The sequence below is a fragment of the Teleopsis dalmanni genome, chromosome 1, assembly GCF_002237135.1.
Source record: "Teleopsis dalmanni isolate 2A chromosome 1, ASM223713v2, whole genome shotgun sequence".
In the NCBI taxonomy this organism is placed as follows: Eukaryota; Metazoa; Arthropoda; class Insecta; order Diptera; family Diopsidae; genus Teleopsis; species Teleopsis dalmanni.
The window spans coordinates 93,356,454-93,381,521 of NC_051846.1; the positions used below are offsets into that span (position 1 = coordinate 93,356,454).

Genomic DNA, 25,068 nt, shown 5'->3' on the forward strand with positions numbered 1-25,068 from the left:
TTATCTGAATCCGTGTATAGACTTTGAAAGGAATTTTCAGACAATATTCCCTTCAAGAAATGAGTGGAAAAGGAAAAATTTCGAAGCAAATTACGATATCTCAATATATACAGATGGCTCGAAAATTAGCGGTGGGGCAGGAGCAGGAATCTTCGCACCATCTAAAAATATAAATAAGGCTACGGTTTTTCAGATTGAAATCCTAGCAATAAGAGAAGCTTGTCGGCAAATTGCCAGCCACATCGAGAACAGATGTAGTGTTGCTATTTTTATTGACAGCCAGGCAGCAATTAAGGCTCTTGAATCCTTTATAACAAAATCAAAAATAGTAAAAGAATGTAGAGAAGCAATCGACGAGCTAAATCGGTTGGCCGATATCACACTCATCTGGGTTCCTGGGCATAGGAACATCGTAGGGAATGAGAAAGCTGATAGTTTAGCCCACTCTGGTGCCTCCCTAGACGCGTCACTGGCGGTACCAGTTTATATTACCCTGGAGACCATCAAAAGAAGTACCTTCCTTTACTTTCTGCAACTCGCCAATAACAGGTAGAAAGCACTTAGGTCATGTGCAACTTTCAGGTTAACGTGGCCCACCTATAATAAAAATAAATCCCTGGAACTGATCAAAAGAGATCGCGTAAACACTGCAAGGCTTATTGCAGTTCTTACTGGTCATTGGTGAATAGGAACTCACGCAGAGAAACTGCGTTTCCCTATAATTCTCACTGCAGAAGTTGTAGAAACCCGCAGGAGAAAGAAACAATAAGACATTTTCTCTGTGAATGCCCAGCTCTAGCATCCAGAAGATATAGGTTCTTAGGAAAATACTTTTGTGATAGTTTATCAGACTGCTCAATGGTGAAGATGAAAGACCTATTAAATTACCTAAATTCAGTGGGATGGATTTACTCTCTACTCTTCTATACTAGGGTTCTTGCGAGGAATGTAATAACAAAACGACGAAAAATCGCTAATTGAGGTACATTTGAAGTTATCTTATGACCTGCCACTGCAACCAACCAACTAACCAACCATGGAATCATTTCAAAAACATAGTTGCTCTGTGTTTTTGCATGTCATTAGCATATAATTCATTTTTATTCTACTCTGTGCCATTTTTGGCATAAAACCACCAATTCATATTCACAGTTAATGAATTACAGTTAATAAGCACCAAATGAGTATTTTGGTAATTATTGTATGTTTTCCATCAATTTCATTTGTTAATTATTATTTATAGCCTTTTGATATTCTTAAATGCCAGAATAAAAGAATATCAACAGAAAGTTAAAAATGCCATAAACATCGTAATTTTTCATATCAATTGCATATGGATCTGGCCAGAGTTATGAGTCATGAATGTGATGTGTACATCAATACATCAATATTATTAGCTATATTAGAGGTGTATACAAATTAAGGTCAAAATCAAAAAGTATTGGCCAAACCCACGCGCACAATTGAGATTAAATAAAGATAATGATAATTAACAAATAAAATTTTTTTATGGAAAACTTGTTACGTTCAACATCTTGAAATGTGTTTTAAACGGAGTAAAGTTCTGGCAACAAAACAAAAAAATAATCGTGCCAGGTTATTTTATTTAACAAAACAAAAAAAAAATGCAATTAAGGTGATCAAAATGGACAAAAGAAAAATAAGAAACATAAAATCAAAAAAAAAATATACATAAAAGAAACTGTCTAAGGACCAGTGCCACTCTGTCCTGTCTCTGTCCATGTCTGTCAGTTTGGACCTACCCACCCTCACTACCCTACCGTAGTTACCATGAGCTGAAGTAAAAGGCTCTACTATATTCTATATTTTCTATATTTTTTCGATATTTTCTGATTTTAAGCCATCTGGAATAATGTTTTCTAACATTTTTTTTTCATATGATATATCTAAATAATATTCAAAAAAAAAACCACAAAAAAATAAATTTAGATTACAGTGATTCTATATTTAAAATATAATCAAAAAAAAAGAAGAAAAAAAGAAAAGGTCAGTTACAAATAAATAACACTAAATTTAAATAACTGACATTCTACAATTTATTGGCATAAAAAAATATATAAAATTAGATAATAAAAACAATAATCAATAAAAGTAAATGTAAAATATGTATGTATATATGCAAATATAATAAAAACAAAATGTCAAAAGAAATCAAGAGAAAAAAACCAGAAAAAGAGAAGAATATTACAAATTCGATTTCCCGTTGATAACGTCATTAGCAAGAAAACCTGTAAATAAAACCAAACCCCCCTTATTTTTGTACTATTAATATAGGCATATAGGTGCTGCCTATATACAAACATATATATTACGTTTATTTATTTTTTTCTCTCTTTTAAATATATGTTCGTGTTCTCAATGAACAGGGTATGGTCATGCGCAAAACATCAGCCTATGCCTTACCAAGACCATGGTGCGTGGTACTTTATCACACCCTTCTCGAGGTGAACCTGTTTGTAGTTGATAACTTCATTGACTCAACAGAACACTATGGATCTAGAGAGGAAAACTCGATAAAACCCGTAATCTCCGGTGTTATTCGACCCGTGCCGATGAGATGAATGGCACTACGTTAGTGTGTCTCTAAACGGAGACCTCCGGATATCTGGCGCCCTCCGGTTGTAACTTAGCCTTGTCCGGGTATAGCGGATCTCTGCCCGGATCGACTTTCCTTTCTCCGCAACTCGTGGGTTTAAAATATGAACCAAAATAATAAAAATTTAAAAAAATCAAGCTCGGTTAAACCAAGCTCTTCTGGAACGACTAGTTCCAAGGTACCTACCGCAACTTCTAGCGGTAATAACAGGGTACCTCCTAACAAACCAGGAATCTCCACGCGTTCTGGCCCCTCTGCATGGTCGGGCTCTCCATCCAGGAGAATTTATAAAGAACGGCGAGCGGCGACTAGGCTGCTCGAGAGATATGGCAATGTCTCGGTTACGTCCGAGTCTCTTAAGGCTAGATTAGCCTGGGCCAAACGGGTCCTTGATACTTCTAAGGAAGTCAAAAAGGAACCTGTACCGAAGCGCCAGCGCTCATTAGATGAGTCAGCTTCGAAGCCAGATGCCAAAAAGGCAAAATTTCGTGGCAACGCCACCACTACTAAGTCCTTTAGCGACACGCTGAAGGGCTCCATCATAATGGCGGTCATTGATGAAAATGATCCAGATGGCACTATTAATCCTGAAAAATGGGATCAAATTGAGCGAAAGCTCCTTGACTTGTTCGTCGAAGTTCTTAAGGAATTTCCAGGTACAATTCCCAAATGTCGCGACGGTGGATGGTTTCAGGGCCATGTGAAACTAGTCGCCTGCGTTGATCAGCGTTCTGTTGATCTCTTTCGCATTGCCATCTCCAGAATGGGTGAGGTCTGGCCAGGCGCAAAGCTTAAAGTCGTTGCCAAGGAACAAATTCCTGGCCGACCTAGGGCGCGTTCCTGGATTCCAGCCGAACCATCCGACCCTCAGCGGATTCTGGAGCTAATTCGGGTGGGAAACCCTGATCTAAATACGTCCACGTGGAAGGTCACTAAGCTGGAAGAAGCCAAAGGCAAGTTTAGGTCGGTCAGTTTTGTGATCGACAAAGCCTCTCTGGCCATTTTGGCGCGATCTGGTGGCGTATTAAATTACGGTTTTTTCCCCATAACTATGAGGGTCTACAAAAAAGATGAGGAGCAATCCTCGTCTGATGTACGGGAATCAGCGGCAATTTCTCAACACACTGCTGATCCCTTATCGAAAGTGGGCAATATTAAGCCTGCTTCCATGACCGAAGTGAGTCCGGTTATTCCATCTGAAGACTCACCTGTGTGCATGGACATTTCAGTGTCTGCTCCTTCGCCAGCTCACTCAATTACATCAGAGGAGAGCATAGGCATGCGCTATCTTTTCGATGAAGAGGAACTCCTAATGAGTAATGACTCTGAGGAGGATAGTGCTCTTGATGTCACTGTGGTGGAGAAAAATGGATCCACACATACTGAAGATGCGGGTACAGCAAATTAACCTGCATCATAGCAAGGCTGCATCCGCCAGTCTACTGCAACGCCTCAGCAACAACGAGGCTGATATGGTCCTGATACAAGAACCATGGATTTATAAGGATCTTGTATGCGGAATCAGGGCTAATAACTACAACCTATTTTATGCGGTAAATAAGGGTAAGCCTAGGTCCTGCATAGTGGTTAATAAAAAATTTAATGCTCTCTTACTTTCGCAATATAGTGATGGTGACCAAACCGCAGTAAGTATCGAGGGCTCCTGGGGCCAAATATGGGCAGTATCTGCATATCTGGCACATGACCATGCCACACTACCATCGAATGTCCTGATACAGCTAACAAGCAGCGCCAGGAGACTCGGGGTAGAGCTTCTAATAGGTTGCGATGCCAACGCTCATCATGAGGTTTGGGGCAGCTCAAATACTAATGAAAGAGGTGAGTTACTTTTTGATTTTGTATTTAGTAACAATCTGTTCATCTGCAATGATGGCAATATGCCAACTTTTATTACAAAAAACAGGCAGGAAGTGTTAGATGTCACTCTTGCTACTGCTAGGCTTCACGAATCGGTCAAGAACTGGAAAGTGTCCACTCAACACTCGTTCTCAGACCATATGATTCTAGAATTCACCTTAACCTTAGATGAATCGAACATCTGCAATCAAAAAACGTTCAGAAATGTTAAAAACACAAACTGGACGAATTATAATGCAGCTCTAAGTGAGCTGCTTTTAACCACTTCCTCCGATCCCCCTGGGAACACTTTTGATCTAGACAATCAAGTCCAAGATCTCACCTCAGTGCTCAACGAAGCTTTCAGTTATGCTTGTCCCCTCACACAACCTAGTAGGAAATGTAACCCACCTTGGTGGAATAAGCATCTAGGTCTTTTACGAAAAGAGTGTAGGAGACTCTTCAACAGAGCAAAGCTATATAATAATGAGAGTGATTGGCTGAATTACAAAACCTCTCTGCAGGAATATAAGAAAAATTTACGTAGGTCCAAGAGAGACACTTGGCAATCGTACTGTCAAGAAATAAATAGCAATTCTGAAACCTCTAGACTGCGTAAAATCTTATCCAAAAATCCATCTGTCCCAGAGTTACTCAAAAAATCTGACGGGACATGGTGCAATAATAGTAGCGAATCTTTACAATTACTACTAGATACTCACTTTCCGGGATCTTCTACTTCGGTAGCTGGATCCTCAGAGTGCCTTAATCTCTCACCGGTTAACTCTATTAAGGTTAACCTGCAGATCGTCAAATGGGCTATTTTTAGTTTTAAACCCTACAAATCACCAGGACCGGATGGTATTCATCCAATTGAGCTCCAGAATTCGTGGGAGTTAATACACAACCGGCTTTTGGCAATTTTTAGACATTGTTTCTTATTTAACTATGTCCCGATTAAATGGAGGGAGGTTAGAGTAGTTTTTATACCCAAAGCAGGAAAAACCTCGCACCATAACCCCAATGAACTCCGTCCTATAAGCCTCTCCTCTTTCATGTTGAAGGCTCTTGAAAGAATAATAGACGTAGAAGTAAGGCGTGCTGTAAGCCCCAACCAGTGGTCCCCCTCACAGCATGCCTACACTAAGGGAAAATCTACAGAGACAGCTCTCCACTCCCTCACTTACAGAATAGAAAAATCCATAAAACTCAAAGAATTTTGTATGGTTGCTTTTGTAGATATTGAAGGGGCCTTTAACAATATACTCCCGAGTGCAATAGTAAGCGCGATCTCGCGTCTGGGTGTTGATGATGCGCTCATTGGCTTTATAAATCAGCTGCTAACTGGCAGACTCATTGAAGCAACGATGGGCTCATCAACGGCACGCAGAAGGGTAAATAGAGGTACCCCCCAAGGAGGAGTACTCTCCCCTCTCCTTTGGAACATAGTGGTGAATGAACTGCTAATACAACTGAAGGCGGAGGGATGCGAAACTATTGCATATGCGGATGATATTGCGATAACAGTCACCGGAAAATATACTACCACTCTTAGGGATATTCTACAAAATGGTCTTAATATCCTAAACAATTGGACACAAAAATGTGGCCTTGGGGTGAATCCCAATAAAACTGAAATCGTAGTTTTCACAAGAAAACATACGGTCCCGAATCTTTCTCCACCCTCTCTACGAGGTTCTGTGATACATGTGAAGGAGGAAGCCAAATTTTTAGGTATAGTTTTCGACAGGAAACTCACTTGGAAGAAAAACACTCTAGAGCGTGCAAGAAAAGCCAATGTTGCGCTTCTTCTATGTCAGAAAGCTATTGGTAAGAAGTGGGGTCTTCAACCTCGCATCACCCAATGGCTATATATAGCTGTTATTAGGCCCATATTGATGTATGGTATTACGGTATGGTGGACAGCTCTTGATAAATCTTCGTACTGCTCAGTACTTAACAGGATTCAGCGTAGAGCTGAACTCTGTATTAGCGGGGCGCTATGCACCACACCATCCATTGCACTAGATTTGATGCTTCAGTTACTGCCAATGGATATTATTAGTAAACAAATGGCAGCTTCATCTGCTTTAAGACTAAAAGCTACTTCACAATGGAGAGACAGTGACTATGGTCATGCCTCCATTCTAAATCTTTTCAATTTTACTCCTAAAAACGTTGATTACATCACACCCACTCTCAACTTTGACAGGAAATTTGATGTCGTGTTTCCATCTAGAGAGGTATGGACGTCAGGTGGCCCCTTCTTAGATGAGGGCGTAACCATCTTCACTGACGGATCCAAAACAAGTAGTGGTGTAGGTAGTGGAGTTTTCTCAGAGGAATTGAACAAATCTTCCTTCTTTAGGCTTCCAGATCATTGTAGTGTCTTTCAGGCGGAAGTGGTCGCCATCAGGGAAGCTATAGCTTGTTTGAATGTAGATGATATATTTGGCAGGAATATATACATACTATCAGACAGTCAAGCTGCATTAAAGTCCTTGAGTTCGGTCCAATTTACATCTAGGACGGTTCTTGACTGCTACACATCTCTAAACGAAATGTCGACGCAGCTCAATATTTCTCTAATCTGGGTTCCCGGCCATAGGGATATTTTCGGAAATTGCAAAGCAGACGAGTTAGCCAGAAAGGGTGCTTCAGAACCATACTCGGAGCACCTAGACTATCTGGGCATATCGCTAACATCATGTAAACTGATACTGAGTTCTTTCTGCGCTAATACTTTTAATAAAAGATGGGAAGACTCAACGATATGTAGACATCTGTATGCAATCTGGCCACTTTCCGATAAAAGGAAATCGAAAACTCTCATTGAGATGTCCCGCAAGGACATTGGTCTTCTGGTAGGGTTGATTACAGGGCACTGTAAGCTAGGGAACCATGCTAGAAGACTAGGTCTTCCTTTCAACCAAATCTGTCGTAGCTGTGGGGAGGACGATGAGAGCGCATCTCATCTGTTGTGTTTTTGTCCAGCTCTTGCACGTCGGCGATTTAGTACTCTAGGGGCCCCCTTCCTTGAGGACCTGGACCAGTTACAGGATCGGGCTTTAAATAGCATTTTATGCTTCGCAAAAGGTTCTAGGTGGTTTTAAACCCTGAGGTTTCTTTTACTTTCCTTTAGTATTTATATACGGCATCACAATGGGCCAATAGGCCTAAGTGGATCCAATAGGGATCACCGGTATAACCTAACCTAACCTAACCTAAATATATGTTTAGAACCAAATTTAAATTATAGGTAAATATTATCTTAACTAGATTAATAAAAAATAAAAGAATAAAAAAAATTATAATTTAAATGCACACGAACTTAATTTTTATTTTTACTCCTTCTGTTTTAAAAATTAATTTAATTACACATTCAAAAATAATAAAAATTATAAAAATTATATAATAATTAAAAAAAAATACTTCAAAAAAACTTTATAAATGATATATAACATATATATTATTTATATGAGATAATGATTTTTTTTATTTGTTTGCCACTTAGCTGTTGTTGATGTTGCTGTTCTGATACTGCTTTTTGTGAAGCTTTTAAAAATTCTGGATAATCAATTGTTGTAAATCAAGTGCTGTATCATCCACTGGTAAAATGAGATCACTTAGAGCAACTAATTCCTCATCAAAAGAAATCTTTTCTTAAATATGTGTTTTTTTGCCATTTAGTAGGTTATTCTTTGCTGTCTTGTTTATGCAGTTACTGGTCCACAGACATACGAAGAGAACCAAGATAACTATGTAGTTATTATCTTAACTCAACGGCTATGTGGCAAGATAACTTTAGAAATTTCTTCACAAATTACATAAAATTGTATGTAGCCTACATTATTCTTTTAATTTTTCTTTGTTTCACTGATAAACTCGAATTTTGTTTTTTATTTTTGTTGTTTTAAAAAAAAACATTTACTTTAGCAAGATCAGTTTAGAAATTTCTTCACAAATTAAATAAAATTGTATGTAGCGTACATTATTCTTGTAACCTTTTTTTTTTAGTTCACTGATTAACTTGACTTTTGTTTTTTTTTTATTTTTGTTAATAATTTTTGTTAATAGTTTTTGTTTAATTTTTGTTAATGATTTTTGTTAATAACTTTTGTTAATAATTTTTGTTAATAAGCACACGATGTTACTTATACGACTTTCAAAAAAACTGACCCACGTTTCACTTCTTTTAAATATTTTATATCCCCGCTCTTTACCGCTATCTTCGATAACGTTCTTTTCGGGTCAACGTTTGGAAGTTTGGCCAGCTAACATTCATCCTAAAATCACTCGCTCAGATACTCTTACAACATATGAGCTTTCGCCATACTTAACATCCACACTCTTAAATACTTTAATGTACACACTTAGCATCCACATAGCAACACAATAAAAAAAAATATCCGCAAATTACATTAACATTTATTGTAACATACTAATGCACTATCTTCTAGAATCGAATTTGATTTAAAGGATTTTATAAGAATTCGGAGTATTTCTTTCGTCAAAAAACCAAAACAAAAACTTCTCTCTTCGTTATCGTCTTTAGTGATGAAATAACTTGACGACCGTTAGTGGTCGTGTAACGTTCTAGCCAGTGTGGTGCTATATTCCGATCGTGGTTGAGCAACTTACCATAATAAAACACCATACATGGTTTGGCAGTTGTAAATTTTTATAAAAGTACGTTGGCACATTTTTCGAAGTTCTTACTTGCTTGGCCATAACAACCCGTTACCGGGTTTTGGCCTTACGCAGCATATCTCTCGTGGCGCCTCTGCTGTATGCGAGTTACAATTACTCACCAGGTCGCCACACAAAACGACAACACATTCATACAAAGCATGAAATAAATTATTCCTCTTTATATAAAAAATGTTCAGTTTCTTATTACAAAATCACTTATTGTTCTTTATACACAATATATTTAGTATCGTACCAATTCATAAAACCATTTATGTTATTTTCTTTTTGCTTTTATCGATTTAAAGTTAGTGTACTCAAATTATGATATAAGTCGCTATATAAAAAAAATCGACCTTAAAAGAGAAACCAAAACAATACAAAAATATCAGTGGGAGAAATTTCGAAAGTAACCCACTTACGAATTTCTACAACAAACAATACGTTGCATTCCTATGAAATGTTTAGGAAAGTGCAACGAATATTCAAGTGGAATTTTGTTTATATGCAATAAATTATTTTTGGGTCACAATATTAATTATTCTAATGTTAAATATTTCCTAATTATTATATTTTTGGCTATATAAAATTGTATTAAAGAAAGTTTCACTCAGAATAAATTTGTCATTTGAATCGTACACAACGTCTGGTGTATTATTTTATTTTCTTCCTTACGCACTAAGTTAAGATCAATCCTTAACTTGCGCGCCTTCTCCAGTCTCGTACATCAAATCTAGTTAGTGCTACCTCACGTTCCACTGGAGACAGGCTCTACCTCTATGCCTTCCTCCTCCAACTACTGTTTCAAACACCTTTTTTATCATCCTTTTTCACGACAAGACCAAGCTAGATGCTAATCCGCTGAATGATATTAATGTCGTGATAAAGAACCTACAGCTCGTGGTTCATTTGAATGTGGTAATCATCGCCAACTTGTAGAGGATCAAAAAACTTACGAAGAAAGCGTCGCCGTTTTGAAACGAGCGACCGGAGATTTGGTTTCCTCAGATCGAGGCGCAATTCGCAGTATCTGACATCTCGAATGACGTTATCCGGTTTAACACGGTGGTTGCAGCAATTGAGACAAGTATCGTGGCCGATGTAAGTAATGCGGTGGTTCATCCTCCTGCAACTGGAAAATACACCAATTTGAAGGCCCGGACTATAGAACGCTACAGTAAGAGCGAGCAACGTAAGATTCAACGGTTGCTGTCAGAGGTTGAACTTGGTGACAGACGGCCAACACGGTTGCTGATGGAGTTGCAGGCGTTAGCTAAAGACAAGGTGAGCGATGAGTTCCTTTAGACTCTTTGCCTGCAGCGTTTGCCACCACAAGTGCGTGCTATTCTGTAGGCATCAAATGTGGCACTGGCGGAACTAGCGAAATTAGCAGACCTTAACTTCTATTTCGTCGAGCCCAAAAGGGACTCGAAGCAAAGACGTTCGACGAACAAAGACGAACGCTTGGACGTTCGTGTATGCGGATGTTAGCTGTCCTATTGTTGGAGCCGACTTTCTTTAACACTACGACTTGTTGATGGACTTGAAATGTTGATTCTAAGACGACTTTGGTGATTAGGGGTAAAACTGCTGTGTCACAAGAAGAAACTGTGCGTGTGTGTGACTCAGTTTCAGCCTATGCCGAACTGGTAAATGAATATCGTGATTTAGGCACTATGAGTGCAAATCAGATGGATTTAGTTGTAAGGATGGAAATTTACACTAAATTTCCACCTACATAAACGCTACATAAACGTGCACTAAAAACAATAACAACACGAACTAAAACACAACAATACAACACAGTTTTTTATAAAACAATACACTTTATATATTTATATTTAAACTTGGGAAAAGTGGACTCACTGGTAATAAATGTTGCAAATATCTGAAATTAAATAGATTAATTAATATTTAAAATATTTATTCAAAACAATTTACCAAAACCCAAACCGCTTGCAAGTTTTAATAACACCTTAAACTAATCTGAAATGATATTGAAATGAAATATAAATATATGGTTAAATAAATGTGAATAATAAACTCACCTTATTTATTGTTAATTATATTTCTTATTTTTATTTTTTTAAATTTGATGAATATTTGCATTTTATTTATCGTTACAAACAAAATAAATAAAAACCACCACCGACCGAATGTAGTCTTAAAACACGTTTTGTAAGAATCAAAACAAAGCGGCGTTAACATAAGAAAACAAGAACTGCCAAAAATATTCGCCGTAAGAGAAGCTTAAAGAGAAGTTAAATGCACAAGCTCAAGTACCTCACAAACATGAAATAGAAAATCAGAACGGCAAAAATTAAACAAGAATTACGTGAGATCAGCTGTAAATAAAATGATACGCTACACAAAAGCTCGGTCGAGTGTGTATATAAGACGCGCATTTTACTTATGCGAAGACTTTGGTTTATAATTTCAAAGGCACATACACCTTGGAATACCAAGTCAACTGAGCTCTAGATGCACAAAGGCATAATAAGTATTAAGACACGACAGGTGGTTTCACGTCGACTGGGTCCAAAATAGTTGCCAAAATTAAAATACATAAGGATATTTTATATGAAAAAAATATCTAAGTCAAGGTATAATAATTATTAAGACACGACAGGTGGTTTCACGTCGACTGTGTCCAAAATAATTTCCAAAATTAATATATTTATAGGGATATTTTATATAAAAAATATCCCAAGGAAGGAATAATTGCTAGGAAATACTGAGATACGACAGGTGGTATCATGTCGACTGTGTCGAAAGTAATTCTCTGTAATACGCAAAGGAGACCGCCGACAGTATATAAAGTAATTCTACAAGATCCAGAATAATCTCACTAATAAATCCCGCACTTTTAGATAAAGTCAGAAGAATACAAAACCAAGGGCTTAAAGGAGGAAGATCTGTCAAGGACATTCAAGAACTGAAACTTCTCAAAAGACATCTTTATTTAATTATTAAATTTTTACCCTTTCGAAACCAAAAAAATTACATATTCAAATTTTGTCGACTGTGTCGACATATACATATATATATTTATTTTATTTTCTTTGAAACAAAAGTTAATTTGTTTTCCTATATTAAAAATAAATTTAAAATTTATAAATTCCGAAATAAAGCATTACGTAAATAAAGAATTTGAAATAAAACCACAACACTTTGAATATTTTGGTCACAATCTATAAATTTATTGTGACGACGCTGGTGAGACTGAGCATACCTCAGCAAATAAGCAACGACTGCAAGAAAGGGTCGTTACATAGTAACATTGCATTGAGACATTTGGCGCGCCGTCATTTACTCGTCCCCGGCGTTTAGTTGGAGCCAAACTTGAAGAAGCTATATATATGGTGGGACGTTGGGACAGCGCACTGTCCAACAAGTGGCCCCACTGAAGTGAAGGATTAGTCGAAGTAGACCACGAAACGACTTGGGTCCTTTTTCGTCCTTCGATTCTCGGATGTTGTTATTGAGTTAAAGCTGGAGTGGCTTCCGTTCGCATAACTACATCTTTTGTTAATGCAAGCATCTCATTTAGCTTGAGGTTTCCTGCCAAGTCGTCACCAACCCAATGGTGTCCCAAGACAGTCTTCCTCCTACTTGCCAGTGCTGGACATTGGCACAATATATGCACCGCTGTCTCCTTTTCTTCTAGACATAGTCTGCAAGTGTCTTCCTCAGCAAGAGTTATCTTTTTGAGGTGATACTTGAAGTTGCCATGTCCAGTAATTAGTGAGGTCAGCCAGCTTAGAGTGCTCCGCGAATAGCTAAGCACTTTTATCGCTTCTCTGGCCCACGGTTTAGGTAACATGAGTTTGGTCTGTCTACAAGTGCTCAACTCTCTCCATCTATTAAGATGAAGTGATGTTATCTACTTATATACATATACTTATATACTGTTCTGTGGGCCACAGAAATTATGGCTTGATCCTTGCTTTGCAAGTTCATCTGTCTTCTCGTTTTGCTCAATACTGATGTGTCCTTTAACCCACATGATCGTCACCTCATTTCCATGAGCACATTCCATGAGCTTCGTTACACATTCTTGTACTAAGCTGTTAGTTATGTATGTCTTTTGCATGCTTTTGATAACTGCTTGGTTGTCCAGCGCTATCAGAATCTTTTTCTGATATACCTGACAATCCAATAGGTGATCCAGAATATGTGAGACCGCCATAAGTTCCGCTTGATAGACGGAAACATATCTTCCTAGATGTAGAGTGCACGTTAGATTTAGCTCTTTCGAGTAAACCCCAGCACCAACTCTGCCATCCATTAAGGAGCCATCGGTAAATATGCATATGTCATTCCTTTCACATTCATTATGTAGAAGGCCGTCTACTATCAGTGTTCTATAGTACACTTCTGTCCCATAAACCCTCCTCATAGTCTCCAATGGCATCTGCGTTTCCTTGACCGCGGCCTGGACGAGATCAAGAATATTACGATGACCCACTAATTTTCCGAAGTTGTTTCACGTGGAGCTCCGGTTCATGCGAATTGCTGCCAGTGCCACCGTTTTCTTTATATGTAAATCCAACGGAAGCAAGCCTAGCATTGCCTCTAATGCCGGTGTTGGTGTAGTTCGCATAGCGCCTGTTATTCCAACACAGGCTAGTCGCTGGACTCTATCTAACTTCGTCTTTATTGTCTTTTGGGTGACTTTACACCACCAGACAACTGACACATATGTTATAATAGGTCTGACCATCATCGTATAGATCCAGTGCATCGATTTTGGGGATATCCCCCATCGTCTTCCGCACACTCTCTTACATTGAAATAGAGCTCTCTTCGCTTTCCTGATCTTTTCATCCACATGTTCATTCCAAGTCAGTTTATTATCTAGGACAACACCTAGATACTTCACCGACTTTGATATGCGAATGTTATTATCAAAAAGTTGTAAAGGCTCCATTGACAGACTTCTCTTCCTCGTGAAGAGGATAGTGTCTGATTTCGTTGCATTGATGGCCAGGCCTTGTTCCCTACACCATTTTTTGACGCATTTGAGAGCACCTCTCATCACGTTTCTAATGGTGTCTGGGAACTTGCCATTCACCATCAGTGCTATATCGTCCGCATACCCAATTGTTTGTATGCCTTTGAAGTCAAGCTGTTGAAATAGAGAGTCTATGGTCACGTTCCACAGAAATGGTGAAAGCACCCCTCCCTGTGGGCAGCCTCTGACTGTTCTGCCTCTCAGACTATGTCTTCCATTTTGTAGGTTTACTGCTCCTTGCCTTAATATGAAATCTATCCATCCAATAATGAGTGAACCGACTTCTCGGTCAGCTAGAGCAGATTTTAATTTATCAAAGCTTACTTTGTCAAAGGCTCCTTCGATGTCCATCATGATGGCCATCGAAATGCCTCCTGAAGTCAGCTATCTCTCAGCTATCCTCACGACTTCGTGCAGGGCAGTCTCTGTGGATCTCTCTTTGAAACTTCCTGGAAAATGAATCTCCATGAGAGTACTCAATGACTCACCTACTGTCTCCGTCATTGTACCATCCTTCTTTCGGATTAAACCAAGTCTTGAGACCGGATCTTTGGTGACCATCTTTTGTAACCGATTTAGTTCAGAGGTCCCCTTCATGCTCGAACAGAAATTCCGCCACGACTCCCGTTTCCGGTTGCGTAGTGTTTTCTTAAATTCACGCTTTTTGGCCTTATACAGGTCCCATGATTCGGAGTTCTTCTCCCTCATGTATTTATTAAAGGCTTTCCTTGTCTCCTTTTTTATTACATCAAGATCCTGACTCCACCAAGGTGTCGAAGACTTTTCTGCAATGCTGGTTTGGGGACAAGCGTTTTCGAATGCATTAATCATCGCAGCAGTAATTGCTTTGACTTCTGTCTCTACATTCCATGTGGTCTTGAGTTTCTTCAGCAGCCTGTTTTGTAATAATTCCGTCAACAACGTCAAGTACGTTACCTGATCCGTATTCTCAGGAATTCTTACTAGCCTCTGACTATTAGTGCGTTTCGGACGACAGAGTATTTCGAAGTGTATAGCCCGATGATCCGACATTGTTAGTCTATCAGCGACCTTCCATTTCTCAATTTTCTGTGTCATTGCGCCTGAGCACAGGGTTAGGTCAATAACTTCTGACCTTAGTGCGTCAACGAAGGTAGGTTCTAACCCCCTGTTTACAATCATCAGATTGTATTTTTCAACAAACTCGAGGAGAGATTCCCCTCTGTTGTTACTATCGCTGCTACCCCACACAATGTTGTGTGCGTTCGCATCACATCCTATGACAATTTCTAGAATTTTCGTCCTACAATACTCCATCAGTCTGATTACCTCCTGACTGCGAGGTGGTTCAGTAGAGTCGTATGGTAGATAGGCTGACGCCACGATAAAGGTAGTAAGATCTGGTGAGCATAGATGAGGCAATTGGATGTATTGTATCCCCTTCCTCAGCATTATGCATGTCCTTATTTTACCAGCTGCCTGCGGAAAGAACAGCGTGGCAACTGATGTACCAAGTCCCTTAATAGCGTTTTGAACAATCCAGGGCTCTTGAATCAGTAGTATGTCCAACTTTTCTTCGTCAAAGTGTCGCAGGATCATTGCTGATGCTGCTTTACTGTGATGAATATTCAGTTGTTCAACCTTTATGTTTTTCTGGTATGGGCCCACCCGCCTCCCTAACGGTCTACACAGACCATTAGGGCTGTGTACAATGCCCCCATACCAGAGGCATTGTCTTGCTCGTCGTGCATCCCTTTAGAATTTCACTTTGGCTTGATCAAGACCACAGTTGAGACTACCCCCTGCAGTCTTAATCGCCTCCGCGTCTTCTTTCGGGCACCACACTGTGAGCCTGACGCCAGCGCTGCTCGCTTCGCCAAACTCATTGAAGTTAGTAACCCTCCACTTCGAAGTGTCCTTAACACAGCTGTTTTACTTCTGCAGTCTGCTAAGAATACTTTCCTTGTTTACGGTAGAGTCGTACACTAATATAAGTAATATCCTTTTGTTGCGCAACGCTCTTAGAGTATCAGCCGTCAGCTTAGCTTCCGGCCAAATGCCTTCCGACTTAGTTACCGCGCTGATTAGCCATGCCTTTGATTGTTGGTTCTTACACTTAATGGTAATGTACCCATCCTCAAGGCGAGCGTTGCCAACAAACCCTATGTCACATATTCCGCCATTTAAGGACTTCTACGGCGTTCAACAACGATGCTTTAAAAGCAACTAAGTGTTTCTCGCCAAGAGGTCCTTCGACTCTTGAATCGGTGATGCCCATATTGAGATCCGTCCCAGCGAACTGGACATAGGACCTCTTATGGGCAGGGCCATCCTTTGCGTCTCCTACTGCCCGCTTGTCGTAATTCTGTTTATTTGCAGCCTTACTTGTGCTAGGTAGATGGTCGGCTGTACTGGTCTGGGGCCCCACTTGGTTAACAACAGTTATAAGTTGTCTGCCTTGTTTTGGTTGGTTAACACCCTGTATGGGTTGTCCGCCTTTTTTAACCCCAGTTCCGTTTTGCGTTCTCTTCTGGTTATCAGCCGCTAAAGGTCGTCCACCACGCCGACCAACAGTCGTTTTACCAACAAATGCGGGTCGGTTGAGTGCCTGATAAGGTACTCTACCTCGCGCACTGGTTGGATCTTTGACTGTCGATTCAGCTTGGCTGACATCCTTTACTGGTTGGCCACCATCAGAGTTATCCCCTGTGATTCTAGCTGACGGAGTTGAGCTTGCTGTCGGAGCTTCAGGGCATCCGCCCTTATACCTCTTTGCTAGCTGTTCCTGCAGCGATGATTCCACATGCGATAGTCTGCTGAGTTGATCGGCTAGTTGTTCAACCGATTTTGTGGCTTTTGCAGCCTTTTGCCTCTCTCTTCTTCGCTTCTGCTTCTTCCTCTTGTTCAGACGGATACGCTCGGCCAAGTCGAGATCAGTCGTTGTCATGTTTCCAACTATTTTGGTTAACGGCTCAGTCTCTTGCGGGGCTTCTTCGTCCACCATTTTGTTGGTCTCATGACCGTCATGCGTTGTGGTATCTGAAACTAAGGCTATCAGCTCGGCCTGTGAGGCCTCATTGTCCACCTTATCAGCGTCAACCACTTCGCCTTGAGTTGGTATATTTAAAATTTGTTCGTCAATTTTGATTCCCACGAGTTGCGAAGAGAAATATGTCCACCTGCGGAGAGCTTCGCATTGCACAGGTAAGGCTGTTTAAAACAGGAGGTCGCCAGGTGTCCTGAGTTCGCTACTAAGACTGCTTCTACCCCAGCAGCCAAGCTAAACGCGTAGCTGTTCCACCTTAGTTTGGGGGGTTTTATTTCTAATACACACAATCCATTTATTCACACATTCATACAATCATTCTCACTGCTCATTCACTAAAAGGGTGTTTTCCTTCACCCCGCCCGACTATCTGCGTCAAACGATAAGCAGAGACATGACCGTACTTATCGCTTGACAGTTGACCTGATAGATAGTCGTACTTCCCGAAGGCTGGTCAACTTAACAGGGCCTGAGCAAATGTCGGACCGACCTGCTAGCAGAAGGGTCGTCTTATTAGGAGTCGTAGCAAGCTACTTTGACCTGTGCGCCCTCACGACTTACCAGGAATCGTAGAAGTTCTACTTTAACCTGTGCATTTTCTCTTTTAGTCGCCTTTTAGACATACTGAGGTGGTATTCTTATCCCGCCACCACACGGAAGAAGAAGCTAAAAAGGAATTCCAATTTTTAGTCCAGATAGGGATTTGTCAACCTTCGAAAAGCTGTTCACATGGTTTCCAAAAGCGATGGAAATTGAAAACTAAACCTGACCGTTATCCGATTCCGTTCATTTACGATGTGACGTGCATTCTTCATGGCAAAAGCGTGTTTTCGAAGATAGACTTGCAGAAAGCGTATCATTAGATACCGCTCTCACCAGCAGACATCCCAAAGACAGTGATTACAACTCCATTTGGCCTGTTTGTGTTTCGGTTTCCGTAGTGCGGTCCAGATGTTTCAGCGTTTTATGAATGAGTCTCTGGGTGATTTCGTGTTTGCGTACATCGACGATATTCTAATTGCGTCAAAAGATGAAGCAGAACATGGAATGCATTTGCGGTTGGTTTTGGATCGACTTAGAGAGGCAGGTTGGACAGTGAATTCTGCCAAATGTGAGTTCGGCTGTTCCGAGAGATGAATTATAAAAAATTACCGTTTTCAGTTGGAAAAACAAAAAGCAGAAAAAATTTGTTTTGGAACTGCCTAAATTGGCAGTACTTTGCAATTTCGAAACATATTTAGAGACTGCACTGCGAAGTCAATTTGTTTTTGGTTTAAATAATCAAAAAAAATTGTCTATTGGAAAGAAAAGCATCAAATTTGAAAGACACAATTAACGTAGCAACAATATACGAAGGAGCGGAGAAGGGTGGAATATAACTACATCACACCATTTATCAAAGTTCTGAAGAAAGGGTAAATAATATATATGGTATTAAACGAAGAGATTCAATAAGGAATAACCACATATTGCAATCTTCACTGAACGTACCCGAAGTTAAAAACAAATAGATGTAGCAGTTCTATAGAAGATGTATTCTTTTGACATAATCGCTCCAAAAAAACATGGGGTGCTTAAAAATAAACATATAAAGCGAAAACAAAATGCGAATACGAATACGAATAAGTCCCTGCACTATAATGATGTCAAATCCTAAAACTGATTTTTGGAAGAAAATCGAAAACTGTAGTCAGCTGTTTAATATTTACAATTGTTGCGAGTGTTAATGAGTTACTTTAAATATTTTAAAAACTTGATTTTTTTAAATAAAATTTGTGAAAATTATTGACAAGTTAGTAGTTGTGAAGAAGTTAATTATTTATTAATGAATTTTTAATTTTTGTGTTCATTAAAACATGTAATACATGAATAAATACAAAAAAAAAAAAAACTGAAAACATATTTTTAACTTCGATTAAGTACTTTTTGAGAAGTAGAAGTTCTAAAAAGAGGTGCATTGTTTTCAAGAAAATGTAACCACCAAACATTTGTCTACCATTTTTTGCAATTATCTCAAAAACAGCTTTCTCAAACTGTCAAAATGCTATGAAAAGGTTTTAATTAAGGTATGTTCAATGAATTACTTTGCATTTAGAACATATTTGGAACGCATTCAACCTTCGTTGGAACGCATTCATATAGAATGTGATGCAATGGATCTTATTCGCGCTTCTCATTTTTCGATTTTTACAAAAATGAGCCATTTGAAGCCAGTGGAAATGCCGTATTAAATACTGCTCATTTAGCAATAACTAGTAATATTATAAGTTTGAAAATTATATAAACGAATTTATTCACAATCTTGTATTGCCTAAATGCCTCACTAAATTTAAACAATTACTGCATACACTTTTACCATTTACCAAAACCTATTTACATGAAATTTCTTTTTATCTATTTCTAATTGCAGTTCTATAGTTACAGTCCGGAAACGATGGACTAATAATGAGACCATTTATTTTTTTGATTTTCTATATGGCAAGGAAGACATGATGGCAAGGAAGACATGAAAAATGCGAAACAATTACACCCTCCATGTTGAATTTGAAAGAGTAAATGTGATACTCTATTCTAATAAAGCAGTTTTACAGGTGGATACAATTTCCGACCCAACTGCTTCATCTTCCTTACTACCGCCAATGTCTGTTGCCAAGTCGTCATCATCTTCACCAACACCAATTTCATCAGGAAACAGCTGAGGTATAGTACGCAGATGCAAAAGTTCAGCTCTACCGCTACTACAGCGAGAAGCTAAAATTAAAAAAATCTGCGCTGATAGAAAAGGCTCAACAAAGAAACGAAGCTATGGACAGGCTAGTGAAGCAGTGGCGTCCAAAAGTGACGCTTTTGGACAAGTATGTAAATTCTCAACGATAAGCAAATGATTTATTTTATTCACATTAAGATATTATTTATTTACACCTAAGCTACATTTTAATTATGTTTAGATAATATTAATTTACGTTAAGATACAGTTTAGTACAGTTTACAGTTTACAGATACAGTTTACTTAAGATATATTTTAATTATATATTTACATTACTGTTGAATGTTTTACATTTTTATTTAAAGTAGCTAAAATAACGCGCGTGCTGCTCATTTTTTATTGTTAATTTGCAACCCAATGTTGACTTTCGTCAACCTTGCACATAACATACGGTACTCTTAAAATATAAAAAGAACGTTAATTTTATACAGTTTTTAGCTTCCCTACTGAACTGGCTTTTCGGTTGCCTCTCTAGTATTTCAAGTCCCGAATGAGCAGCACGCGTATTTGAGTGTAAATTATATTTTCTTAGTGATTCTTTTTTTTAAAAAGTCATGTTATCTTAAATTGCATTGAATTCAAAATTATAACTCTTTTTGTTAATAAGGTATTAATTGACTTTAAATATAAATACAAAAACGCTTGTACTTTTTTCAATTACGTTGAGATATAGTTTATTTTTACATAAGATATAAAATATATAAGTTCTCAAATTATATTACACTTTCGCTCACTAAGTAAATAAAAACTTTTTGTAGTATTTTTTGTGTATTGATTGATTTATTTCATAATATGTGAACAGATCCCATTCCTCTTCATGATCCCTGTACTATTGTTTACTTCATGAAATTGCTTTGTTTGGTAAAATTTGTTATTCTCCGGAAACGATTTTTTAGTAAACCAAACATATTTTCTGCTACAATCTGTGTGGACAAAAGTATATCATAAAATTTCTTTTGATTGTCATCCAAATTCCCAAAGTCTTTAAAAGGTAGCACAAGCCAGTTCGTACACGGATAGGACGAGTCTCGAATTAGAAAAGCAGAATTGGCAAATAACTCATCATAATTTGACAATGCCCTGGTGTATAAATCAAATCTCCGTAAGACTCGGTAGTCAAGCAATGATCTGGGCTCGCCGCAACTAATATTTAAAAACCTTTTGTTTGCATCTACAACAGCTTGCAGGACTCTGCTGTAGTATTGCTTGCGATTGAAATACTCTTCTACAGGTTGTTTCGGCGTTTTGATTGAGACATGTGTGCAATCTATTGCTCCAATTTACCCTGGTATTATCCTTGCTTTTTCAAAAATTTCTTTATTACATCTGCTGCAGCTGCTTCTCGCGACCACAAATTGTATTCATGGTCTGCTGAAGTTAGGAAAGTAGTTACACGCCAGGCTATGGACCATGCCACTGATACAGATACTCCGAAAAGATTTGCGAATTGTCTATAAGTCACAGTGTTTCTTACATACCAAATATACATGTAAACTGCTTTTCTACAACTTATGCGGAGTTTTCCATCATGCACTTGATTCAGAAAATGTTCAGACTGCGAAATTTTTAGCCTTCTTATTTCATTAGTTTTTTCCGTTATCATGGATAAAGCCTTAAAAAAAAAGAATACTTTAAAATAAATTCAAGTACATACAATATAAAAAGTTCATCTATAACTTTTTTGTGTCATTCATTTTATGTGTCTATATTAATATAAAAAACTTTTTTATAAAATTCAAGCAGAAATTTATTTGAAATTGTTGTGAGCTGTTTATTGGTTCATGCAGTGATGCTAAGTTATTCTTAAGCACCAAAAGTTGTTTTATTGGAGCGAGTATGTCAAAAGAATACAGCTACATATGGCAAATTAATGTTAGCATAGAAACACTATTTGTCATTTCAGCAAAATATAAGGCCATTTATGAAAAGTGTGTATGAGAGACAAAAAATGTTAATCAAATCACTTGTGAAGCTGTTAAGGAAGCAGAGTAAGGACTAGGGGAAATTTTGCATAACGATACATCATATAAGAATGAAACAACATTATACTGCAAGCTAAAAGTCAGAAAAAGCGATTTGCAACTTTTTAGCTACTGCAAAACACAGTTGGATTGTGTTGGATTGGTAGAGGAGAATGTTCCATATGCAAATACAGCACAAACTCTTAACCTTTATATTAAACGTACTCAACACAAACATTGTGTGGCCACGAATGTATTAAGACCTTAAAAATTAATTTGTAACATGTAATGTCTATGGCTGTCATTAAACAAATTTCCGACAAGAAGTCTAACTAATTGCATAAATGAAAAAAAAAATTTCCCAACTTTATTTCATCTACATTGTGCAAAATTAGATTACAGCTCGGCTGTACGTTAAGCCGAATTGCGTGCCAAAATTCCTGAAATCGACTAGCGTTTTTATTATGGCAGGCGGTTGAACGTGAATTGGATCACATGGTACAACAAGGTGTATACGAAAAAGTTGATCATAGTGAATGGGCTACACCGTTTTTGGTAGTACCAAAAAGAAACGGTGCATTACGATTATGTGGCGATTATAAAATGACGTTAAATCCATGGTTGGTGATAGACGAACATCCATTACCAACAGTGCGATGAGCAGTGGAGCCAAATTTAAAAAAATTAACTTATCAAAAACGTACTTGCAATTAGAAATCCATCCGGATGACTTACTTACATTAAATGCATATAAGGAGCTTGTCAACCTACACGATTGATGTTTGGTGTTGTTTGCGCGCCAGCCAAGTTTTTTTTTTTTTTTGAATCCATTTATTTTATTACAATCTGTCAGGTATGAATGACAATAAGTAATATATATAATTATAAATCGTAATAATAATTATTACGATCTAAAACAAGAAAAACACGTATGGACTATGCCCAGTGACATATCCATATATATTTGAAATAACAATGTGTGCTCTATAAATACATATCTAAAATATCTCTCGATGTTTTCCTTCTCAGCCTTGTAAAAGTGTTGGAAGGGGACATCAGGTGTGTAACCAGCGGGTTTGGGTGCATATATATGCGATGAGCGTAATTCTTTAAAATACTGGCTATTTCTTCCTTGATTGTCGGAACATGTAATTGTTAATTGCCAGGTTTGAGTCTGCTACAGTACCCCATAATTGGGCCCATAACTCCATATAGGTTTTAGTACAGATTTGTATGTAAGCAACTTATTGTCGAGTGACAGTTTGGAGTTTCGGCTGAGGAACCAGAATAAGTTTCGTAATTTAAGACCCAGGGCCTTACGCTTTTTGAATATGTGTGATTTCCAGTTTAGCTTAGTATCCAGATGTATGCCCAAGTATTTTGTTTCTATAGCTTGTGGTAATTCAGTATTGTTTATTAAAACAGGCGGGCACGTAGAACGTTTTGTAGTAAATGTTACCTGTACAGATTTTGATTCATTCGGTTTGATATGCCAGTTTTTCATCCAGAGAGCAATATTGTTAAGGCAGGTTTGAAGTTTGGTGGAAGCACGGATTGGGTCACTGTCAATTGATAAAAAAGCTGTGTCGTCTGCAAATGTACCGATAACACTTTCATCGGTAAGGGGAAGATCCGCAGTATATAGAAGATAAAGCATTATGCTACCTTGAGGTACTCCTGCTCCTATATCATGAAGTACTGTAGTTTCGTTTCCATGCTTGATGAAAAAGTGCCTTGCCGAGAGGTATGATTTTATAAATATGAGAAAATTTAGGGGTAGATTCAGTTTTAGTTTGAAAAGAAGGCCTTCATGCCATACTCGATCAAAAGCTTGTGAAATATCTATAAATGCCGCGATGCAATAGTTTTTATTATCTATCGCACTGTGGATATGCCTGACAAGTCTATGAATTTGTTCTATTGTGCTATGTTTTTGGCGAAAGCCGAATTGATGGTCAGAGATGAGTCTGTTTTGTTGGATAATCGGTGTAAGTCGCTTTAGAAACACGATCTCCATAACTTTCGACAGGATTGGAATTAGACTTATTGGGCGATATGATTTGATGTCTACTGGGCTTTTCCCTGGTTTCGGTATCATGGAGATTTGCGCTATCTTCCACTGTGGCGGAATAAATCCCCTTATTATCACAGCGTTAAATAGATGAGCCAGAAATACAAATCCTTTTGGTAGAAGCTGCTGCAAGGCCATGCCTGTGATTAAATCGTATCCTGAAGCTTTTTTTATTTTTAACTTTGTTATTATAATAACTAACGACTTAACGAAGTTAGGGATATAACTTCGTTTACGCTCACTTCATACCGGTACACCTGGTATATCTTTTAATTGGAAGTTCCAATTGATAAAGCTCTTGTAGAAAATTTATCCTTTGTTTCAAGATATCAGGCATATTTTTGTTATCATTTGGTTTAAAGACCTGGTCCAAATGTAACGTGAATGTTTCTGCTTTTTCAATATCGCTTTTTGCCCATGAGTTGTCTATTTTGCGTATAGGTGATTGATAAACAATCGGTCTGTTATTCTTGTTTATGGCTTTCCAAAGAGAATAATTTGTATCATATGAAGCACTTAGGTTTTGGAGGTATAGGGACGTGCGATTATTGTTATACTTTAATAGCAGGATTTTAACGAGTTTACATAATTTGTTTAAGCGAGTTTTATCCGCAGGGAATCTCGTCTTTTGCCAATGTTTTCTCATCCAACGCTTTTCTTTGATCAGGTATCTAATGTTAAATAGATAATCTTGGTCAACACTTTTAGGAAACGGTGGAGTTGATTCCCACGCAGACATTTGGACACAAGAGTTGAAATGCTCTACTGCTTCAGTTACATTGTAAGGACGGAATTTTGTACAAATTCCGCCCTACATAAAACTCATTGTTTTTTTATTATTTTATCATCTGGATAAAACTCGATTTATATATTTAAACAAATAAACAAAGCCAACATACGCACAAACGACACGCAAAACAAAGCCAACCGCGAACACACGCACACACGACAAGCAAAACAAAGCCAACCGCGAACATACGCACACACGACAAGCATAACAAAGCTGACAGCGAATTATACTTGTGCGGTTGTGCGTGCAATTAAGCAAAGCAAAGTGTCGTATATAA

At 38.1% G+C, this 25,068-nt stretch overlaps 1 protein-coding gene across 1 annotated transcript; it reads right to left on the reverse strand.

Annotated features, from left to right (window-relative positions):
* Positions 1-14,561: 14,561 nt before the first annotated feature.
* On the reverse strand, positions 14,562-15,254 carry LOC119688434. Its single transcript, XM_038103118.1, has one exon. It carries the CDS (start codon positions 15,252-15,254, stop codon positions 14,562-14,564), a length of 693 nt encoding a protein of 230 aa, XP_037959046.1.
* Between the last annotated feature and the right edge of the window lie 9,814 nt (positions 15,255-25,068).